General features: G+C 37.9%; 1 protein-coding gene across 5 annotated transcripts in view; it reads left to right on the top strand.

Moving 5' to 3' along the window:
* The window catches only part of GARNL3 (GTPase activating Rap/RanGAP domain like 3), a 39,397-nt gene extending 20,342 nt beyond the window's left edge, over window positions 1-19,055 (top strand). For 3 of the 5 annotated variants that reach the window (XM_039561710.1, XM_039561712.1, XM_039561713.1), the window contains 13 exons: window positions 109-183; window positions 1,097-1,208; window positions 1,949-2,047; window positions 5,441-5,557; window positions 6,235-6,407; window positions 6,712-6,870; window positions 8,814-8,880; window positions 9,520-9,627; window positions 10,053-10,171; window positions 10,398-10,530; window positions 11,601-11,810; window positions 12,116-12,227; window positions 12,952-13,127. In XM_039561710.1, the coding sequence (XP_039417644.1) occupies window positions 109-183; window positions 1,097-1,208; window positions 1,949-2,047; window positions 5,441-5,557; window positions 6,235-6,407; window positions 6,712-6,870; window positions 8,814-8,880; window positions 9,520-9,627; window positions 10,053-10,171; window positions 10,398-10,530; window positions 11,601-11,810; window positions 12,116-12,227; window positions 12,952-13,108 (1,641 nt within the window). In that variant the 3' untranslated portion in view covers window positions 13,109-13,127. Of the gene's footprint in view, window positions 1-108; window positions 184-1,096; window positions 1,209-1,948; window positions 2,048-5,440; window positions 5,558-6,234; window positions 6,408-6,711; window positions 6,871-8,813; window positions 8,881-9,519; window positions 9,628-10,052; window positions 10,172-10,397; window positions 10,531-10,882; window positions 11,049-11,600; window positions 11,811-12,115; window positions 12,228-12,951 lie in introns of those variants that run through there. The other 2 variants (XM_019284813.3, XR_005603252.1) reach the window with 2 other exon arrangements.
* The last annotated feature ends 454 nt before the right edge of the window (window positions 19,056-19,509 follow it).

Genomic DNA, 19,509 nt, shown 5'->3' on the forward strand with positions numbered 1-19,509 from the left:
TTCCAAACTGGAATTACTTTCTAGTCCTAAATTGTCCTTTTTATATAGTCATTAGCTTGGGTATTGCTGACAAAAACTCAGTTTAAATAAAACATCTGTTTGTATTAGGCATTGAAATTGAAAACTACTGTGAAAGGGGATACCACAGCTAACTTGGCAACCACAAGCTTTTGTAAAAAGGAGGTGAGTGAAACTGTCTGTTATGAAACATTAAGTATTATCTAGTATGGTATCTATTGATTTATTTCTGTAATTAGATGCTGTGGCAGAAAAGATGAAAGGTACAGTGTCAAAGTGATTCTGCAGTCACTATTAGATTGATAAAGGATGAGCCTGGGGGCAGAAGCACTTCTCAAATTAAAGCAAGTGTGAACATGTTTATACCTGAGAAAATTCAATGAAAGTGACATCTTCCATATGCAATCATCTTTTATTTTAATTCCAGCATGTTTAAAACAAAATTCAGTTGTGTTTCCATTTCCTGTAATACTGGATTTTGTTTGAAGTCATTAGGGAGTGAAGTATGCCAACTGCACTCTTCTGCATGTGTTTTATATACAGAAGCTTCAGAAGTGCTTCTGGAATTTCAGAGATTCCAACTAATATATAAATTGGGAGAGGAGGGGCAGGCTCTGGGAGGTAAGTACAGAGAACACAGGATGGAAGAACAATTTGGCAGAAAGGCAGTTTTAACTGTACCATGTGCTAGTCACTAAACATCACAAACTGAATTATAAAATGTAAGCAAACTGCATATGCATACTGGTACATACGTTTTAAGTATATAGGTTTGGGTTTTTTGAATGAAAATAAGTATTGAGTGAGGGTTGCACTGAGTTTCAGTTGCATGTGTTTTAATTCTAGCATTTCAGGTATGTGTCTTACACTTATGAGTCTCCAAACCAGAACTGATGCAGAGATTCCTCTGCAAGAAAATTGGTTCAATTTTGATATTTCAAAATCAAACAATATACTGTTTGGAAATGTATCCTGCCAAAAGCATTTACATGTTATTGCCATTGTCCATCACATTCTGTGTCTGTATGATCTGTATTTTTTAGTGTACTTAATATGTATCCCTTATGTTACTTCATAGCCTTGGGAATCTCAGTCTTTCTGCAGTAATTTTCCTCATGAGGTTGTCTGTGCAGATTCTTGGGGCCAGTCCTTGCTGGTTTCTACAGATGCTGGCATCTTGTTAATAGATGGTTAGTAAATGATCTAGTGTTTTTGTGTCGATTTTTATGTATCTGACCATTTCTTGAAAATGTATGTTCTTAAGCTCTGTTCAGGTGTTAGTAGGTCTTTATGTAGGGGGACAGTTACTAATTCAAGTCATTTTATTGCATTTATGTAACCTAGTTGCAAAAATCCTTTCTGCCGTAGAATCGAGCCGTATTGGGGAGCCAGTGTTAATGCAGATTTCTGAATGTTTTCTTATTTCAGATGTTGTTTTCTTGACCATCTGAAAAGCCGTAGGAGATCGCATCCAGGTTCAAGAAGTGTCTAAATGGCTTGTCTGGTTTTCTTAGCCCTTGATGATAGTGAGCATGAAGCCAAGGGCTTATGTGACAATGAACTCCTACTTCTTCCCTTAGCAATGATATTGCTGCTTTGACCCCTTATTATCTCCTGTGTGCTACGTAAGGCCAGCGGGACTGAGGGAATGAAGTTAGTTTTTGGTCATAATCCTCGAACTTGCCAAAGGAATGTCACTTTTAGATTTCAGTTGCATAATCTGATTCATGACAATAATAAAATCTTCCCATGAGGAAGTATTGACTATGATGCTGTGGCGCATGTAGGAGCTTTGTGCAGTTCTTTTTTTTTAATCTCTTTGTTTCTGTAAGAAAAAACCCAAGACTTTTATTACAAGAAAGAAATGGTTCAAAACCAGCGTCTAGCAAGTTTTAGCAGGATTTTGAATACATATGTGTGTCTTTTTTAGATGGTCAACCGTCAGTGCAAGTATTTGATAAAACTCTCCAAATAAAGCAGATGAATGTGTTGGAAGCTCTGGATCTTTTGATTGCCCGAACAGACAAAGGTAGGAGAGGTCCCTGTTCTTGGGTTCTTGCATGAATCTGGCTGTTGCTTGGTATGTCTGTCTCGCGACAATTGTGTCTATCAGCAGTAAGTATATTAGATGCTTTATTTAGAATAAGGGAGCACATACAGCAACTGCTGTTACTTTCTAGAAGGCTGGGGAGAGGCTAGAGGTGAAAATACCTAAATGCTCATTCGTGCTTTGTTCAAGGCAAGCTTGAAAGTGGTCACATTGTCCTTGGCCACTGTTGGAACTCGGCATTCTTTGCAAGTGTTTTTTTACCGAATTACATGTTCATTCAGATGTACAGAAATGAGGGGGTAATTAATTACGCTGTCACTATTTGAAAGAATATGTTTTATTGTATATATTCTGTTAATTGTCACCATGTCTTAGAGCTATAGAATGTATTTCCTTGAAGCTTCTGGTATAAAATAGCTTTAACGTTGTTTAAACTGTCAGTATTTCACTGTCAGTCTCACTTGGAAGGACTAAACGTGCATAAAATGTGCACTTTTTTAGTGAGGTAGTTTTACCCAGTAGTCTGTGATTGTTTCATAAAGGGAACATACACAAAGCAAGATCAGGATCTTTATGTGTCAGAAAAGAATTATAAACATGGTTGATTTATTACTTTTTACCACATTATGTCTGTTTCCTCAGTATTTGCTGAAGTTCTGTTTTCCCAAGCTTTGGGTAAAACGTGATGCCTTCTGTATGACTGGGAGTTGCCCAGTTTGGTTGCTCTGATGAAATTCACCCTGGGATCTTAAAAAACTAGCTCAAGCTACGTGAGAGCCATTTGCAGTTCTCTCAAGACACCTGGAGGATGGGTGACATTTCTCAAGATCTGGAAAGTGTAGTTACATTGAAACGTAGTTTGTGAGATTTCTAGAGAAGATGATTGCATTTAATTGTCAAAACATTGTACTGCTTGGTTAAACCTGAGGTGGGAGATGCAAGCGGCCTTCTTGAGGTAACAGAACAAGGTACTGCTGACATTCATGTTCATGACGATTCAAACATAGTCTGATAAGGTCTTACGCATGTAAAAAACGGTGGAGATTTTTAATTCTTGATATGGATGCTTTCTGAAGCATTTAAGTAGAAGTTCTTCCATACTTGCTAGAATTCTGGCCCCCTGTTTTGTATCTGCATGATGTTGAAATTGAGACCAGTGATGGAAGAAAAATACTTGTGTTTCGTTTTCAGACTACACTTCAACAGCAAAAACAAGTTCAAATTATGCTCATACTGGACTTGTAAACTGGATTCAAAGACTTTGTGGGGTTTTAGGGTAAAGAGTTATATGCTTCAAGGCTAACTTTTTGAACTTAACTATCAGCAAGAGTTTATTTAGGTCAGCATTCCAAAAGGTGTCAGAACCAATACAACACAGCTGTCAATGACAGGAGCACAAATTGCTTTGGTAGCAGTGGCCTCAGTTCTAATGAAGAGAGTTAAATCTAACTCTGTGGTAGGGTTGTTTGGGACTTCTGCTGGTTTAAGGTAAGGCAAAGAAATTGATCTGTTTTGTCCTCCAAACATGTATTTTTTTGTTCCATCTTCATTTTATGAAACGCCTTTATACAAGGATGGGGGTGGGATGAGGAAGAACTGCTTTGCTTGGAAGAACCCAGTCTGTAGGAGGTTAAAAAAAACCGTAAAAGTTCATATGATAGTCAATTTTATAGGCAGTCGGATCTATTTCAAACACCAAAGGAAGGTGAAGATTTTTCGTCTCTGAAAGGCAAGCTTATTGTCAGCCTGAGGGGTGCACATCTCGTGGTTTATGGGATTTAAACCCCAATTCCTCTTTAAAAGCCTGTCAGACCAATTTCACTGAAGGCAGTGGTCACTGTTCTGCCCTCATAGTGAAATGCCTGCCCAGGAAAGGAGTTACCATACATGTTACTCTTTGCTGCCCACACACCACATCTTCACAGATGTAAATGTATCATGTATGATGGAAGCATAAAAGGTCTTTTGAAGTTTGGCATAACCTCTAAAAATAACAGCACTTAATTTAGGCAGGAATACTTTCTCTCCCCTATGTCTGCCTGTTTACATGTATTTCTTGATTTGAAGAGTATGTGCATTCAAATTAGCCAGAAAAAAGTCTTGAGTTTTGCTGTGGGTACACAGTTGTAGTGTTTCAGAATTATCTGCATCACCAAGAATACTTGTAAAATAGCTAGCCGAAATAGTAGCTCAGATACAAAGACGGAACACTACAGTTATCACTGGAGGAGCACCTTATTAACTGGAGGCAGTATCTAGGACAAAATGGTAATAAATTTAGCGTAAACATTTTTTATGGCCTTGAGCGGGGAGGCCATATGATGAGCAGCTGAGGACACTTTGGCTGTTCAGCCCAGAGAAGACATGACTAAGGCGAGACCTCACTGCAGTCTGCAACTTCCTTGTGAGGAAAGATGATCTCTTCTCTGTGGTGACCAGTGACAAGACCTGAGGGAATGGCCCAAAGTTGTGTCAGGGGAAGTTTAAGTTAGTTATTAGAAAAAGGCTCTTCAACGAGAGGATGGTTGGGCATTGGAACGGGCTACTCAGAGGAGTGGTCGCAGCACCAAGCCTGCCCGAGTTCAAGAAGCATTTGGACAGTGCTCTCAGGCACATGGTGTGACTCCTGGGGATGGTGCTGTGCAGGGCCAGCAGTTGGGCTCGTTGATCCCCCTTCCAACTCAGTTTATTCTGTAGTTCTGTGAACTTGTCGTGCTTGCGTTTTAAGAAACTTCATTTCTTAGAAATTACTCTCAAGTTGCTTATTTTCCAACCGCAAATAGTAGTGCGTCATTGAATTATTTGTTTTAATTTAGGGATTTTAGATTCCACTTGTATCTATCTTCGTGGAAAACAGATTAGTCATGGAAGTAGATAACTGTATACTTTTGGCAGCTGGACTAGTCCTTGGACCTAACTTGCCAATCTTTGAAGAACTGATAAGCAAAACCAATCTGTATCTTGAAGGGTTCAAACTCTGTTAAGGATGCAGTTATCAGTGGCTCACCTGGATAGTTTCAGCTCTTAAAGTTAACCCTTCTATTCTTGCCCTGTAGTTTATATCTATTACATTTTTGTTATTTTGCAAGATTCAATATATTTGCAAAATATTGTGCATTTCCCTTTTTCGAAGCGCTCAGATCATTCTTTGGTGCAGCACCACCTAATGGGAAACTCAGCTATTGTACTGAAGGGGTTGGCTACTAGAATTGTAAATCCTCGAGAGGTTGTAAGTCTTCTGTTCCCAGAGAGGTATTATGCTTGTTTATCTTTGCTCTGTTTGTTAGCTGCTACTGCTCGTTGGAAGTATTAATTTCCAACTGCTGCTTTCTTTTTTTAACTTGTTTTTTCCTGGTTCTCTCCATACGTCAGGGAAAGAATCTCGTATCCTTGTCTTCAGACTCAGTGCTGTCCAAAAAGATATAGAGACAAAAAAAGTGATAAGAAGCAAATACGACTGCAGAGAAAATAAACTGGAGAGAACAAAAGGTGATATTGTTATCCTATGTTAAAAACGTCCGCTGTGGTATGATGCTGGTAGTTGCCAGGAGCCTATTAGCTCTCTTTAGGCAGGTGTAGGTGTTCACCTTTAGTTTTTTCTCTGGACAGTCAATTCAAACTATGTTAAGCTTGTATTTGAAAACTACTCTAGTATAGTCCAGCATGACATTTTTGAATATTGTAAAAATACCATATTATTTGGCAATTGCTGCTGATGAAAAGCTTTAGAGAAAAATAGGATTTCAGGGTTGAAAGGTATGAGAAGAATTTTGTGGGGATGTTAGACTGAAATAAAGCACGCTTTAAGTCGGAGGAACACTGGCAAATCCCCATTAAATAGTAGTGCTTAGATTAGTCTGGATGTTGCCCACTATTTTTGTAGACATAAGTGTTTCCTGGTCTTCAGAAGCAAACTGCTTTGAAAAGCTGGAACTTGTAGAACAGTGACAATCCATGTACTTAGGAGTAAGGGTAAAAGTAGATTTCAAAAGAGTCATAGGCTTTTGTCTTTTTCTAGAAGTTGGTGTAATCCTATTGAGGAGTTTTTAATTCTGTGTTGCCAAGTCATCCATCAGACCCCAGTTGCACTAATCATCATACAAATACAGAACAAAAAAATCAGACCCTACCCCAACCACTTAGAGTCTAGAACATTATTTCCTCAGGCTGCCATTTATACGCCATTAATACTCACCATGGAAGTGAACTGAGGATTGTTGTGGCTATTCGGAACAAACTGCTTCTTGTCACAAAGAAATACAATTCACGCAACACTTTAACCAGCACCTCTCTGCTGTCATCTCCTGAGTCTCCAGTAGAGGAGTTCCAGTACATCCGGGTATGTGTAATCTAGTTACTAATTATCTTAATACGCTGGGCAGCACTGAGCTAGTATGGGGGGTGTGGGGAAGATGCAGTGTGCATTATCATCTTCCTGAACCTACAGACAAATAAAAGTGAGAAGTCATACGGTGGAGTTCCAATCATATATATGCTAAAAAAATCTTTCCAATTTTTTAAAAATTGTTTCTGCTTGTTCTTTGTTTCTGTGCTTAGAGAACATCGCTTTAAAATCATGTAGTACCTGCAGCACCCACAGCAGGAACTTGAAAAAGAGAGTAATTCTATTATTTACGTTATAGGAAATATGCCTTTCTGACCCTCCAGTGGTTATGACGCTGGTGGATGGACCTACTGGAGACAGTGACAACATGATCTGCGTAGCATATCGGCATCAGTTTGATTTAGTCAATGAGAGTACAGGGGAGTCCTATAGATTGCATCACGTTGAAACAAACAGGGTAAGTTTTCATCACTGAAACTTTTCTTGCAGACCCCCACTGAACGTAATTTCTTGCAGACTCAGTGCATGCTGTGCTGACCTCCAAGGAGTGTAATTTATGGAGATGCTCATGTGTGTTACTTTTTACTTCTATAACCACTGCTTTAGGGCACTCTGAGATATTTGTTCCTTTTAGGATACATGATGATAATTCCCAAGAGAGGTAGTTACAAGATATGACACATTAGGAAAGAGCCTGTGTTTCAGGCTCTGGAATGTTGTTGTTGTCAAAAATTCGTTTTTCTTCTTTCTTAGCCAGTAGCTTGCTTTTTGCTTTATTTTTGTGATATCAGTGGTTTTTTGTTTAAAAAATTGCATCAGAATAACTTCAGTGGTTGGCCACCAGTATCTGATTCAGATTTGCCTATTTGCATGTACTACGGCTAAAATATTTACATATAGCTTATATTCTATTTAAGAAACTGCTGTCCAGTCAACTAAGAACTGAATCTTTCTGTCTAGGACATAGGGTTGGGATTTAGGCAAATACCTTGATTTTCAGAAAAACGTTCCAGTATTTGCTGCTCCAGAAAAGATCATGATCTCCAGAACCTCAGAAAATCAGACAATTTAGTTTCTAAATAGGGATGTGGACCCGTAGCTGTAGACCGGAAAAAAAAAAAAAAAAAAGGGAAGATTTTGCACAGTTACTCTTTTGTTGTTCTTGCTAATGAGATAAGGGACTACTCTTTTCATTTGATGGTTCTTGGTAAGTCACTTTCTTTTTAAATCGTCTGTATTTTTATTTGGATCTGGTGATGAAGAGGTGCTCCTGGCATGGTTGATCAAGCGTAAACTTCTCCACAGTGCTGGGAATCAATCTTAATCTGGATGAGGAGCAACTATGAGTAAAGAATGGGGCTGGAGAAGTACGTCACCATCGCCATCCACCACTCCCATTTCTTTTCCACACAGGAATCCTTATTTCCTTTAGGAACACAAATAAAGCAGACAATTAATATGACCTGAGCTAGTGATTTTTCACCATGTTGAAACGGGTTACCAGCTTACTTCTCTGGACGACAGCGCAGCGATGGCTTTTAGTCACTACCAAATATGGGTCAAAATGCATTTGGTATGGATGTGTAAACTTTCAGGTTTGCTTAACAGTTCTTGACCTGCACAGTAATCTTAAATCAAGGAAAGTCAAAGAACTGCCATTCATAGCATCAATCTCTAAGCCCTCTCCCCTGATTTGGGAAGCATTTGTCTAATGTAACCTTATGTATTTCACTAATAAGGGATCATTTCTGGAAAAGATATCCTACTTTTTGTGGCTGTTTTGGTTTCTTTTTAATCTAAATGTAAAAGACAAAACCAAAGTTGAATTAAGAGAATTTATGTAGCCTAATCTATGTAAAAACTACTGCAGTTTAACCAGCATTGCTTCTCAGTTTGTAAATTCAGACTGTTCAATAGTCCTTAGGTACATCCCTGTTGACCTCTGTAAATGTTAGTGGTTTGGAACCAGTAATTGGTGTATCTGATCTTTTTGAAGTCATGATGTGCATTTGAAGATCGCTTTTTGAAAATAATTGTTATCTGTAACATACCATGTTGATTCACAGCTTTCTGAAATCATCCTATTTCCCAAAATTCTTAATTTTTCTAAATATTGCTAAATAATTTATATGTTTTCATTGCTTTACACTGGGGTGTGATTATGAATGTTCAGTACTGCACAGAAACAAATAAAAAGAAATTGATTTGCATCTTGAGAACATCCTGAAAATTACATCACAAAAGAGGCTATTTTTATTTATTTATCTTTTTTTTTTCTTTTACCTATGGTTGTGCACTTCCCCAACTGATTGTATTGCTTGTTAGTCACAACCCGGTTGTAATAACTGTTGTAATAACTATTCTGTGCCTGTTTGTTAATCTTTTCCATTATCATTGCAGGTTAATTTTGTTGCAGCTATTGATGTATATGAAGATGGTGAAGCTGGTCTACTGTTGTGTTATAACTGTAAGTGTTTAGGGAAGGCCAAAAAGGGCAATAGCTCAATCTGCATATGTAGATCTTCTTTCATTGAAGTCTAGGTCTGTATTCAAAAATAATTTTAGTGTTTCACAGAAAGTTTGTCAAAATACTTTCTTTGGAACTTAAACACATACTGGAGAAACTAGAAATTCAAGTATTTTAGTCACACTAGCTGTTTTATGGATGTGCAAGTTATGTGATTTGTGCAGTCTTGGTGTCTGTAATACCCCATGTGCGTAGCAGTCTTCAAAAAATGTAAATTACATGAACATATGGCTACTTGAAGGGCGGAGAAATATAATTCTGCAGACACTGCTTCCTGAATTTTTCTTGCCTATTTCTCTATCTATAGACAAGTTAGGGACCTGATAACTGTTGAAACAGTAATACTTACTTTGTGAAATATGACAACTTACTAAAACGTAGGTCTTTTATTTTGATCTTTCCAATGTTGTGTTGACAGAGAAAGCAAATTTTGCTTATCTGTGTAGCTATAGAGGGACTTTTACATGAGTGTTTGATTATGTGTACAATGTCCACCCTTCTGCAAAATCTGCCTATAAAATGGGTGGTGGTCACTTACAGTGTAATGTGATGGATGCTTTTTTTTCTGTTTTGCTACAGATATTTGTCAATACAGAAAGATATATCCTTTCAGTGGAGGTTCTCCGCTGGTCCAGCCATCAGCTTATGACTTCCACTTCAGCTGGAATCAAGTTCCTTATGCTGTTGGTAAGAAAATACCTCTTTTTAGTAGATGTTTTTTGCATTACCATTTTAGTCTGCATTTGGCTTTTAGTGGAATTACAGTATTCTGGGAATAAGCATGTTGCATTCATGATGCCACTTGACCTAAGTTTCTGCATATGATGATTTTGAAAAGTGGAGCCTTGGTAGCAAGTTCATCCCTTGCTGAGCTTTTTTTCCCTTTCTCTTTTTATGTGTTTTTCATTTTCCATTCACTCTACATTCTGCCAGGCATGGAGAGTGACATTTTCTTCAGGCTCAATGTAGCTTGGTGTCCACCAGTATGTTAGACAACACTTTTCATAGGACAGGAACATGCCAGAAGAGGTCAAGAACAGTTTTCATGGACCATCTAAGAAACGTTTAAATTAACCATTTTTCCTTGCCAAATAACTTGTATTTTGTTGCAGTCTGTGCTTTCCCTTATGTTCTTGCCTTCACTACTGATTCCATTGAGATCCGATTAGTGGTGAATGGGAACTTGGTCCATACAGCAGTTGTGCCTGAGCTTCAACTTGTAGCATCAAGGGTAAGACACAGAAAAATCGTGTTTGACCACTTTTGTGATATGTTGGGATCTAATTAACATAAGAAGTTGCTGCCGCTAAAAATGCAACAAACAAAACGGAATTATGTGCTACTTGATGGCAATAATTGTTCATCTGTGAGCTCTTAGTTTATATCAAGGTCAGAGAGAATCAGAAGATGGTTAAGAAAGTCTCACTGTACTAATGAGGAGTTATTTGTCATTTCAGTCAGATATTTATTTTAAAGCTACCGCTGCAGTAAGTGGACCATCTGACAGCTCTAAGGAAATGGGTTCAAAGAGTTCTCCTCAAACACCAACAGCTTACGAAAAGCCAGAATTTCCTCTTCCTTCTCTAGAAGGTAATGTAGCAGCTTGAATAATGATCTCTGATTGTTCCAACAGCTGTCGTTGCGGCTGATCTTCAGTAAAGATGGTAAAAAAATGTGAGTTCCTACCTGAAAGTCTGGAAGATAAGAGATTTTCTATTTTCCACACATATAAAGCACCTGGCTGAGCTTTTGCACTGTAGTATCTTTTCTGAGTAGATGGTAGCACTGTTCTGAAGAAATAATTTCTGTAGGAAGGGAGGAATTAAACTTTAGTAGTAGCTTGATGAATCTTTCGCAATGTGACCACAAGTAATAATGCAAAAAGGGGCATAAAACTGTGAGAAAGCTTGACATTTCACATACACTATTCCTTTCATTTAAGAAAAGCTGAACGACCACTGAATGGCTGAAGCTCTTTTGCAAAACAAGATTAAGAAGCCTTGAAAAACTTTGCACAGACAATTTACTGTAACGTGATCTGTGAACAGTCAATCTGTAGTGTAACAATAAAGGAGAAACAAGGGACCACCGACTAGATAATGCAGGATGTAGGTACACCTTTCTTCCTTAAATCAGCTGCTGCACTGTTAGCAGAAAGGGAAAGGGAAATTTAAAATTTTTAAAGGCAGTGCTATTTGATGGTAAATTTGGGATTTTGGTTTGTTTTTCTTCTAGCAATTAGGAAAATGTGGTATTTTGTGTTACCTAAGAGGAGGAGTCATAATTTAAACTAATTGGGATCCAGGCTCCAATATATTTGCAGTATATTAAAACACATGGGAAATATTGCACAGAGTGCAGTGTAATAGTCAGAGTACCAGCCTCAAGTCATAAAAATTTACTTCCTGGTTCCTCTGCTGATTCATCATGTTGCCAAGAGTCAATCTTCTTTTTCTCTCTAAGTCAAATTGCTCGTATTTCTTCCTTCTCTTAGCTTATTTACATTGAAAGATCTCTAGAGCAAGAAAGATCTTTGCCATTTCAGTTTAAAAGTGCCCAGCTCAACAAGTATTACTTGTCTTTACAACTTTTCATCTGGAATTATTAAGAACTGATTCTATTGTGAATGCATAATGTTCTTTTTTCTTTCTCTCTTTCAGGTGAAGTTCCATGCAAAAACCTGTACAAAATACCTCTCAGCAATCTGGTTGGGCGAAGCATCGAACGACCTCTGAAGTCACCTTTGGCTCCCAAGGTCATCACTACTACAACATCGAGTGGCATTACCTCTCTTCCAGTTATGCACTCGCTATCTTTATCTCGTATGGAAATTAAAGAAATTGCAAGCAGAACACGTAAAGAATTGCTGGGTAAACTCTCCTCATTCCTCAGTGTTACGTATCAGTTGCCAAACATATACTTTCTAATCTTTGTACCATCACAGGTAGGTTTGTAACATGCAGCTGGTGTTCATAAATTATTAAAATTTAAAAAGGAAACTGTGAGGAAGCATTATTTTCAAATAGTATAGCCACTGTCTGATCATGTATAAGATGACTATATTCTAAGCCAGGTAGAAATAGTTAATAATGGAAACCAGGAACAGATACCTTAACATTTTCATGAATGCTTTATTTTCTGTTGAGAGTATTAAGTCTTTTATTCCTTTATTGAGGCCTCTTGGATGAGCCTATAACCAAGACAGAAAGTGCACCGAAGCTAAAAAAGGTTTCTCGAAGACAGTCAGACCCCAAGCAGGGAGCAGTAAGATCATCTAGTAGTGACAGGTAAATATACTGCCTTTAGAAAAGAGCCTAAGTTAGACTGTAAATATTTTCAGAATTGATTGCTCATGCGTATCTCAGTTGGCATGAGGCTGACTGAGACCTTTGTATATCCATGTACATTTTGTGCTAATGTGTTTGTTAGAGTGTCTGAATACTGTAAGTACTGAAACAATTACATTTTTTGCTAAAGACATGTTGATGAGCAAGGCAAGACTAAATGGCATTTTGTGGGGACCCGCTGCTGTTGAACCTGTTATTAAGATTTGGACTACTGCATCTGCACTGTGCAGACTCTCTTGCTATTTTCTTTGTATGCTCTTGTGTTGCTATTTTCAGAATAAATTTTGTGAAAAAATACCATAGCATTTGTCTGTTTGGCACTGACCCCAGTGCCATTCTCTTCTTTTCATTGTTTCCGTAACCTACATTTGTAGGCAGAATACAGACATGATACAGGAGACTGAGAGTAACAAAACAAAAAATCTCTTGCAGTGTAAAACTATGTGTGATTTATTTCCCTATTTGGAAAATATTTGGGTGAGGGGCTTCATTAATACTGCCTTTTGATTATTTTTAGTAGAGTAAAACAGGAAGAAGCTCAGTTGTAATGGTGCGTGTCTGTCTTTAGGATAACTTGATTGAATCTAGAAGTAGAGTAACCATTGTTCCTTCCTGCCCTGTCCTGTGTATTTTTTTTAAGTAACTTTTGTCTTCCTCTTTGCAGGATAATCTCAAGCTCATTTGAAGGCTATTCTGAAAGACGTCATCCTTCCACTAGTTCAGATCCTGATACTTTAGCAAACAGGGAGGAGAGCTCACCATCTAGCTATCCATTTCAGCTGATTTCTTTATGTGATGAAGACATCATTGACTTGAAATGAAGACACTTTTAAAACCTTTCTTCCTTCACATTTTCTTACAACTCTGTAAGCTCTATGGCAGTGTCACAAACACTGCTTCTGGTGGTAAAATGTGGCTGGAAGTACTAGTGATAAATCTTTATAGAACTTGTGTCCTGGTTAGCACAGCCTGATTTGGTGATGCTTATATCTTTGACATAGGTATGTTTTCTCAGTTAATGAAGCATTACTTTTCGTGGCTTTCTAACACTAGGTAATCAATGAGAGATTTAGGCTGAAACTGAAGTAAACAAAAAGTATTACTTGTTCTAAGCTTCTTAAAATTTGATGTACCTAAATGACATGCAGCAAAGTTAATTGCTGTTTCTACTATCATGAATTGTTTTACAACAGTGTATTTCATGTGGGGAGAGGAATTTTATAATATAGATCACAGCTTTTGGTTTTTCGGTCTTTAAAAAAACAAAACAACAACAAGAAGAAAAGGCTTGCAGGCGAGGTAATTTCAAACAGTGTAGTCAGTCCCTAAATTGATGCATCTGTGGTATGCTCACTGAAGAATCAGGTGAGATAGGAAGATGGTGCTTCCTTTGCTCATTGTTTAGAGAAACTTGAAAGCTCTTTTGGCATAAAGAATCCCTGAACAGAGAAACTTTCTATAGGAAACACAAACTTTCAGAATATTTCTTTAAAATTGGAAATTAAAAAACACAAAAAACCTCATAAACAAAAAATCCCAAAATGAAAACCCCAGTCCATCTACTGGAAAACTCTTACTGTAGTTCATCTGCAGATTTTTCCATTGCTGGCAGAAGAGCCAACCCGAATTGTCTTCGACTACAAAAAGATTCTTATGCAGGCCTCAGCATTAGCTGTTGGCTGCACTTGCACCAACAGTAAACGTCATTATTCCAGATAGTTGTATTTTTCTAACTGCAGACTGAAATTTCATTGCTAATAAGCTAGTTTTCTATGATGAAATAGTCATCTTGTCTCTTGCTGTGTTAAAGGACAGGGGTTTATATTTAAAGTTTGATATTTTTTTTTAACCCTTTCCTCTAGAACACATTTGCAAGGATTTATTTTGGTTTTGGTTTTTTTTTATGAAAGTGTGATGCTTCCAGCCCTTCTGTATATGATGTTTTTAGCTTTATTAGCAAGTGTTTCGTGTTCTATATGTAGAAATACTTCTGCATCCTTGACTTTATTTCATAATACCACTCATACGTCGTGATTTCACTTCTGCTCAAGCATGATCATATGCAGATGCGTGACTTTTGCTTTTGTAAAACTGGTTTTGCAAGGTGATTTTTTTTCTGTTTATTGTATATAATGGCTGAATTGCCTCACTGAAGAAAATATGCAAGGTCTTATCTGGAAGCCTAATTTCTTACTCTCAACTAGAGTGGCTAATCAACAGAAGAAGCAATATTTTCAACAGTAATTAGTCTAGGAGCAGAATGCTATTATTACTGTAGTGGGTTACGCACTCCTAGATGTGTGGGGTGAACCTTAATAAGCATCTAAAAGGAAGTACCAGATCAAAGTCTTTGCGAAAACTTGTGATTATTTGTTGAGGATGTTGTTTCCAGAGATTGTTACTTTACCGTATCCTTATTTATTTGGACAGGTAAGGTTTAAAAAAAATCAATCCGAAAGTACCACGTGGTGCTTATGTTCCTGGAAGTTGTAAAGACTTCTGAATCCACTTTTGGGGTCGCTGCTGGCACTTACATATTTTTAGAAAGCAAAAGAACCAGCTTTTTCCCTGAACAGCTTTCTCAATGTAGTATTTGGCTTGTGCCTATTTTTGAAGAGTGTACCAGTGTGTTGCAAAACTGGGGCTTCAGTTAAAATTTTAACTGGAAACTTTGCTTTACCCTGTTAGGATATTGGATTTTAAATACACTGCAGATGTTCACCTGTGCTATTATAGCATGATTTAAAATGATAAACCATTGTTCGATAGCAGTTGAAGCAATATATGGAGATTTTAAAACTTGTTTTGAAGAACCTGAGCAAACACAGGTATCTAAAACTAGCCTTAGAGATGGAGCATGAGGGAAAACAAGAAGAATGAGAAGATCTCGACAGAAAGCTTGACTACTGGCTATGATGGTAGTCATAACGCATATAGATATGGCATTTGCATCATATCCTAAACATGATTATAGAAGAAAGAGCTATAAAGCAGGAGTTATTTTCTTGAACCAGAAGTGCAGGAGTGGCTGTAAAGTATACCATAAATTAAGAGAGTGTTGGGGGGTGGGGATCTGTGTGTGTGTGCACATGCATGAGAGAGAGAGAACCTTTGAAGGTCTGCCTGTAATTACAGCATTGATGACATCTAGCAAATGAACTATAAGGAGTACAGATATTGGATTACTGAAGCTAGAAAAACCAGATCATACTAGCTTCATGGTACGTATCTGGAACGGGATGTTGGTATCATTTGAAGAGGGAAGCCCAGCAACTGCATCCCCACCCACCTCCCACCTGCTTTTATGCTATAGCTTGGCTTAATGGGTCAGGTACAAGCTGTTAAGCAGGTCACACTAGGAACTACCAGACCTTAACAGACTATTACTCATATAGGACAGGAAGGAGCTGAATCCTGCAAAAAAATTAAATGTCTTCATTCTTAATGTATCCAGTAAGTGCCTTAACAAGGCTTTGACTTCTTGAGTTTTTGCTTCTGTACTTAATCAGAGTGTCTTAGAGGGATAATATCTAATGTGGTGAAAGGAGAGAGGGATACAACATTCAGTTTGGTTTATAGGACACCTAGAAATGGTAGCTGAGGCTTGAGAGTCATGTGTATGTAGTTTACTACTTACTTACTGTATGAGAGCAGCCCAGAATATAGGTAGAAGGCAGAGAACATGGAAATAATACTCCAATTTTATTTCACACAAGCCACAAGAACCAAATTCTGTGAAGATCTTTATCGCTTTTATTGTATCAAAAGACCAAATACCAACACAATCATGTGAAATTGCTGGTGTAACAGGAGAAACCTCTGTTGTACAAGGATGTGGCTTCTTTGAGATTTTAGTAGTCTGATCAGACCACCGTGATTTCTGTGTCTTAGTGTGAGGATGACTAGCTTCTAGCCATTGTTTCTCTCAAAAGATCCTTACTGTTCAGACTGCTCATTAAAATCTAGAGGCAGTTGGTGGGACGGATACATAAGCTCTTGCGCATCATTTATAAAAGGCAAAGTTCTTACACTCTCCTTCGTAAGACCGGTGTAAAATGACAAGGCTTGTTGGAAGGCTGCTGTGGTGGCTGTATTGTCGTTCACTCCAGCATTGGAGCCATGTTTGCCTTCTGTTTTTCCAGCATGTGCATGCATATACTCTCTATAACTTAAATAGGCACAAATTGTAGCCATGTCCAATGTAAGCACAACCCTTTCTCCTTTCACATGAGGTGTCAAAGCTGCCTGTAGGCTGCATTCTTGATGTTGGCTGACCATCTCATGGTTGGGAGAAAAGATAATCTTTGAATCTACAACTATGTGAGATGGGTGTTGTTCCAATAGGAAAACTGAAAAAAGTTGCTACAGATGGATGGAAGGAATTGTTTCCATGAAGGAAGAATTGTTACCAGATTGAACACTTGCTATCAAGCTAAGTTTAACTGAAGGCCCATTCCGGACTCTTGGCTAAGTTTCTGCAAGAAATACTTTCTATCCCAGTGTGCTGGATTTGTTGGCAGCGGCAGGGCTCTTAACTCCTTCTGGCTAAATGGTCTTGGTCACCACTTCATCACTGTGCCTTAGTCTGACTAAATTATAGGAACGTCATTTACTTTGGTGCAAGCATTAGATTATACAGGCAGTTAATTTAGAATGTACTTGTGCCTTCTCACCAGCATGGGTAATGATGCATGGAATCACAAAATAGTTGAGGGTAGAAGGGACCACTGTGTTACCATCTAGTCCAGCACACATACCCAAGCACCACCATTCAAAATTCTGTTCAAAATGGGTATGCAACATTTTGAGCTACTCGTCATCTTTGTCCTGCATTTGAAGTAAAGCATGCATGTAAACCACCACCACAGCTTTGAAGTGTGACTAGGACTCGAGAATCCCAAGACACATGAGCTAAGTTAATTCTTTCTCACACACACACAATATGCAGCCCTTAAGGCTGAGGCTTTGATAAGCCCTTCCCAAGGTCCCTAAAGCCCAGTTTGGGCGTTAGAAACGATTGCAGACTAGGAGTAATTTTTGTCCAGTTCCTTATTCTAGTGGCAATGCAGTACACATTTTATATAAGTGTTTGAAAGTAACAAAACACTTCCTTCTAATAGGAAACAAAGACCCACATGTAATTTGAAAGGGCTATGGCTATTCATGGTAGCAAGAGAACTGCTCTCTAGGTTCAGTGAATGCATGCATACATTCAGTTTTCTGGTTTTACCAGAAAAGAAGTAAGGCCTGTTCTAGTTATAGTCCTTTACTGGTTTGGGGGTGTGGCAGGGATTGTTTGTCTTGGTTGGTTTGGTTTCTTGAGGCTGGAGGTGCATGGGGGTTTTTTGTTGGTTTTTTGGTCAAGATTTTTTTTCAGGTTTTGGAGGGGTGGTTTGATTGGTTGGTTGAGGGTTTTTTTGTTGGTTTGCTGTTGTTTTTCAATGCGTAACATACGTGCAAGTATGCACCTAGAATGAATAGCAGGTTTGCTGTCTGCCTTCATGTGATTATTTCTATAAATGTGCAAGTATTTCTGACTGATAGATTCAAACTGAATTTTTTTAGTACTGTGACAGTCAACTGAATAAATATTTAAACAGTAGGTAAGAGAGCAGGGAATAGGTAACACTATTGCCTAACTAGTTACATATGGTTGAGATTGCTACTCCTGACATGTATTTTCTGCTGTTCTATGTATAGCTCGAACACCTTTTCCTAAAGGTGTGGGCCTATAACTTGTGCTTGCAGATGTGGTGGCTTTTCCGGAGCTGTTGGCTTAGTCTGCATTTGAAATACATAACCCTTTCCATTTGGATTTGGTTTTCAATATATATACATCTACAGGTATATATACTTGTAATTTCTACTGTAAATGTTCAGGGATTAAAAATCCTGAGATTATATGCACTGGAATTTAAAGTAATGGGATCACAAAAGGCAGGGGAAGGAAAAATCCCATCAGCAAGTGGTAAGGTATTTCAGAATACTTTCTGTTGCCTTCCGTGTATGAAAATGAGTATCATGCTATTTTCATTGTTAACAATTTGATGTCATGGTTCATATGCACAGTGCTTGCTAATTCTGTTAAAGCACTGTTTTCTCAGATACGCTTAATCTGTTTTTGTGAAGGACTAAATTATACCCTGGGAACCTAATACTAACAATATGGGAAGGCTCAAGAGATTATGCAGCAAACATCTGTACTTGCATGCAGGTTAGAAAATATTTTTACTCCTTTTAGTTGAGCACAGCAACTTCACCAGCCTGTATACTGCTTAGCTGCTTTACTTTGTTGCTGACCTGTAACTGACTGACTTCTGTTTGCTACTGGAAATTGTGGTACTAGCACCTGACTTGAAGACAAAATTGAGATTATTTTCTGCATATTTATTTGTAGCTCTATTAGGTATGTACCTGGTTGAATGGAAAATATTATGTAAAGGTCTATGCAGAGTGTTATCTATCTGGAATGTCAGTTTAATTGTCTTCGAATGGTAGCAGACTGCTTTGTAATTTAATAATTGCATATTGTTAAGACTGTTGCTACATTTGTGGTCAAAGACTCTTTACCACTGGTCTTAAGTGCTGATGTATTACCACTGTTTTTAATGTCATATGATAGCATGTATGGTTTGTGTTTTAGATGTGACATCCCAATAGAAACAGTCCTATCACATCTGAAGCTGTTTTAAGTGCTATTTATCACCTTTGTGAAGAAGAAACATGGTTTATTCTTTCACATGTAATAAACTATAAATTTGACCCCCACTTGTTTCTTTCGCACACACAGGACTAATGACTTTCAAATCTGGAAAGTAAAAAGACAAGAAATAAAAAAGACAGGATGCAGCACAGAGCACTGCTTTTTCCATTTGAGTTTTCTGAAGGGCTGTATCATACCTATGAGATTGCTGCTTGTGTCTTAAGCTTTACCCATCTTTGACAAAAGCTATAATCTAGCATTTGTTTATGTTTCCAGGCATCTTCTAGGCTTTCAGAGACCTGCTTCAGCTGGAGATCTTTACTCTGTAAACTAACACTACAAAATAGTTTTTCTCCCTTTCTGGCTAAGTGTATATTCTTTAGTTTCCGAGACCTTGCAATTCCTTTTGAGAAAGCAGTCATCTTTCCTGAAGTCTCAAAGACATTCTTGTAAGAGCTACAGCCCTTCTTGTGATTTAAATGCATTCCTAGCCAACTTGACAACAATAGGAAAAAAACT

This window comes from Corvus cornix, chromosome 17, assembly GCF_000738735.6.
Source record: "Corvus cornix cornix isolate S_Up_H32 chromosome 17, ASM73873v5, whole genome shotgun sequence".
Taxonomy (NCBI): domain Eukaryota; kingdom Metazoa; phylum Chordata; class Aves; order Passeriformes; family Corvidae; genus Corvus; species Corvus cornix.